Here is a 3,304-nt window from a genome sequence, read left to right as displayed (position 1 = left end):
GACTTTTGAAGAGACGACTAGAATTACAAGTTTTTGGAAATAAAAGTGAAATCTCTCATTTAAAAGAATTTTTTGGGAATTCTCCCTTAAAAATAATATGAACCCCACAACAAAGAAACACTTACCTATGACATGCGTAGTAATACTATAATAGTAACATCAAAACCAAATTCAATCTCAACATTTAACCAAATAGATGCATCAAACATAGATCTGCTTAAGTACTAAACCAGAGTCCACAATCTTTTGATGATGCCAATTCAATCTAATAGATATGAACATATTAAAAAACATCACAAAAAACAAACCCATTAGAGTTTTTCGACATCTTACACTAGCATCAATTGCACACAAGTATCATAACATCCATGACTTGAATGACACCTGGCATCAGTCTGCAAAGATGTTTTACTAAACACGATGACAGGTTACATTCAAATCATAAAAGAGTTTCCAATTATGATGCGGGATTCGGGTAAACTTTAGGTTTTGGCTTCACTTCAACTTCATTCACACTACGAACAAAGATAGCATCCGGCTCATGACTGCAAGATAAGTGAAAAAGTTACAGAAAAGAACATATAAAAACGAGTGTTGACCCAAAACACATTTATCATGTTTTCCAGCTGACCCTTTTTTCTTTTAACAAAAGGCTACCAGATTCATAAGTAAATGTGTTAAAATCATAAAATGAGGTTAATAAAGTAAAAATTTTAAAAAAGATAGTTACGGTTTGTCTCCCTCTTCATAAGTATAACTGGATGCAACAGCCAACAGTCGACCATCTCGGCTAAATGATAAAGCAGCAACGCTTGTTGGGTACTTTGAGTACTGAAAAAAAAAACAAAAACAAAATAAGAATCTTGAAAATAATAATCTAACCAGTAAATATTTGTTGAGTACTTGAGTGTTAAAATATACCTGATATAGTCTCTTTTTGTTATTTCCATCCCAAACATTGACAAAACCATCACACCCGCCTGTTGCAAATGTCCCATAACTGCAATAAATGAATATTGTTACAAAATGAAGTTCTTTTTAAAATATATATGTAAAAACAAACTTACACAGGATGAAACGCAATTGTGTTTACAGGGTAAACAATGTCTCTTCCAGCTTCTGATTTCCTGTGACACTTGAATGCGTATCTGACAACACACATCAACAATTATTAAAAAATAATAATATATATAATGAAAAACATAGTTATATAATGTAAAAAAACACATACTTTTTGGATTGACCAGCCTCAGAAAGATCAAAAAATTCCATTGCAACACGACCCTCCACAGAACTAAGAGCATATCCTGCAAGTTATCATGGTTAGTTAAATAAATTAATAACAATGTCAATAATAGCACATGACACGAGTCTACAAAAATACCGGTTCCATTGGGATAACATTGAACACATCTGGTTTGGTACTTTAAGGAAGATTCTCTTCGTTGTTCGGGTTGAGACATGTTCCTCAAATCATAAACATTAATGTGCCGGCCAGCAGTTGCAACCACCACACGATTCCCAACAAGAGACAGAGAATACACGCGTTCTGGTTGAGTGTAACTTCCTACTAGAGTCCGCTCCTGTGAGCTTGCACCTCTTGGATCCCAACATTTTAGAGTTTTGTCCCAACTGCCACTTATCACTTGCCCTACAAAATGTTCACATAACATATATAAATGTTTATATAACTAATTAACCTTATGTATATGTAAGCTTTGCACCTGTAGCATAAGAGTACTCAATGCATCTAACAGGCGCATCGTGGTGACCAAGAATATCCTCTCTCTCCTGGTTGAAAACAAGCCTGTGATATGTGTGCAGGACGATATAAATCACTATGTTTCTATATTCAATATGTTTTGACAAAATAAGTGGCAACAGCAACAAAGTTTATGATGATGCTTAATTGCAACCAAGTATGGTTTTTTAGGTACCAAATTTAAACTGGTAGACAACAATTTGAAATGAAACAATCAAACTCACCTCCTGACGGTATTATCAGCACTAGCACTGAATCCGGAATTATCATCATGAAAGCAACAATCAAGAACAGCACCTCCATGTGTAAATTCACCTCTCAACACATTTTCACTTGCATCATACAATCGAACAATCTGTAAACAAAATTTCACATGATGTATATTATATTAAAATTATTAATCTCACTAAGGATGCACAAAAACTAGTTGCTCGCAAGCTACTCGAGATCAGATTGATAGTGATAAAAACTCAAAACAATCTGTGGCTTATCGACCCCAAGCTCAAGCATTGTGTGGGAAGATCATTGAGGTTCGTCATTTCGTCAAGCCTTATCAACCCTAGCGTATTTTTAATTTACAACTCTTTTGCATTTCTATGTATTAATTTCACACAGGAAAACCGAGCTTTGGCTAGTTTATTGTACTGCACACGAGTGACGAGCTTAGCTTTGTTAGAAGTTTTCTCCATATGTATAAATAAAAATATATATACTTAATTAATAAATAATAATGAATCGAGCCCAAGCCAAGCTTGAGTTTTTAAAAAAGAGGTCCCGAGCATGAGCTCTAATAAGTCAATACGAGCTCGGCCAGTAAAAATCACAAACGGGTAATGGAACGGCTACTCGAAATCGGATGAATAGAAAGCTCAAAACAAGGCGAGCCTCAAAGAAGCTTGCTTAGTATTATTCGAGCGTTGTGTTAGATTTGGACCGAGTACAGAAGCTCGAGGCTAGCTTAAGCTCGTTAAGGTTTTTCTCAAAAAGCATATACAAATAATTAATAATAAATAACAAACGAGCCAAGGTAGGTCGAGCTTTAAAAAACGAATCATAATAAGTTAACAAATTCATTCTTAAACTGAAACGAAGGAGTTGTAGGATTATAATAAAGGGTTAAATAGAGAAAAATAAAAATGAAGAATAGTTACTTTGTCCCATGAAGAAACGAGTAGATTGTCGGAGGTATTGGAGAAGCGGAGGTTGGAGATGCCGTCGGACGGAGGATGAGACACTTCTCTGCCGGTGGACGCTGCTGCTGCAGCCATTTCAAATTTATTTTGATTTGAGAAAAGCCTTTGGGGGGATTTCAAATTTATTTTGATTTGATTTTCAAACTGTTGGGGATTTGCTTTTAATTCAAATTTTGGGAATATTTTTGTGGGTATCATTATGTTATTAGGGCTATCTTGGGCTCTTTCGATTTTGAGCCGGGGGTGTTTTTCAGGTTCGTTTTTGGGTCGGGTTCTTCGGGTTTTAAAGTTTTGAATCTTGACCCAAAACCCAACTCAAATCAATCACGGGTTTTTTCGGGTTTGGGTT

General features: G+C 35.3%; 1 protein-coding gene across 1 annotated transcript; it reads right to left on the bottom strand.

Annotated features, from left to right (window-relative positions):
- Positions 1 to 223: 223 nt before the first annotated feature.
- Positions 224 to 3,030, bottom strand: LOC143581807 (mitotic checkpoint protein BUB3.2-like). Its single transcript, XM_077064502.1, has 9 exons — positions 2,914 to 3,030; positions 1,987 to 2,117; positions 1,725 to 1,807; positions 1,385 to 1,651; positions 1,232 to 1,307; positions 1,068 to 1,148; positions 922 to 1,000; positions 731 to 831; positions 224 to 545 (listed from the first exon to the last, which is right to left on the bottom strand). Exons 1-9 carry the CDS (start codon positions 3,028 to 3,030, stop codon positions 458 to 460), a joined length of 1,023 nt encoding a protein of 340 aa, XP_076920617.1. The 3' UTR covers positions 224 to 457.
- Positions 3,031 to 3,304: the final 274 nt, after the last annotated feature.

This window comes from Bidens hawaiensis, unplaced genomic scaffold, assembly GCF_021521415.1.
Source record: "Bidens hawaiensis isolate Kalapana, Puna unplaced genomic scaffold, B.hawaiensis_p1.1 tig00031190_1, whole genome shotgun sequence".
Taxonomy (NCBI): domain Eukaryota; kingdom Viridiplantae; phylum Streptophyta; class Magnoliopsida; order Asterales; family Asteraceae; genus Bidens; species Bidens hawaiensis.
Note: the sequence above shows the minus strand (reverse complement) of the source record. Positions and strands in the feature narration are given on the sequence as shown.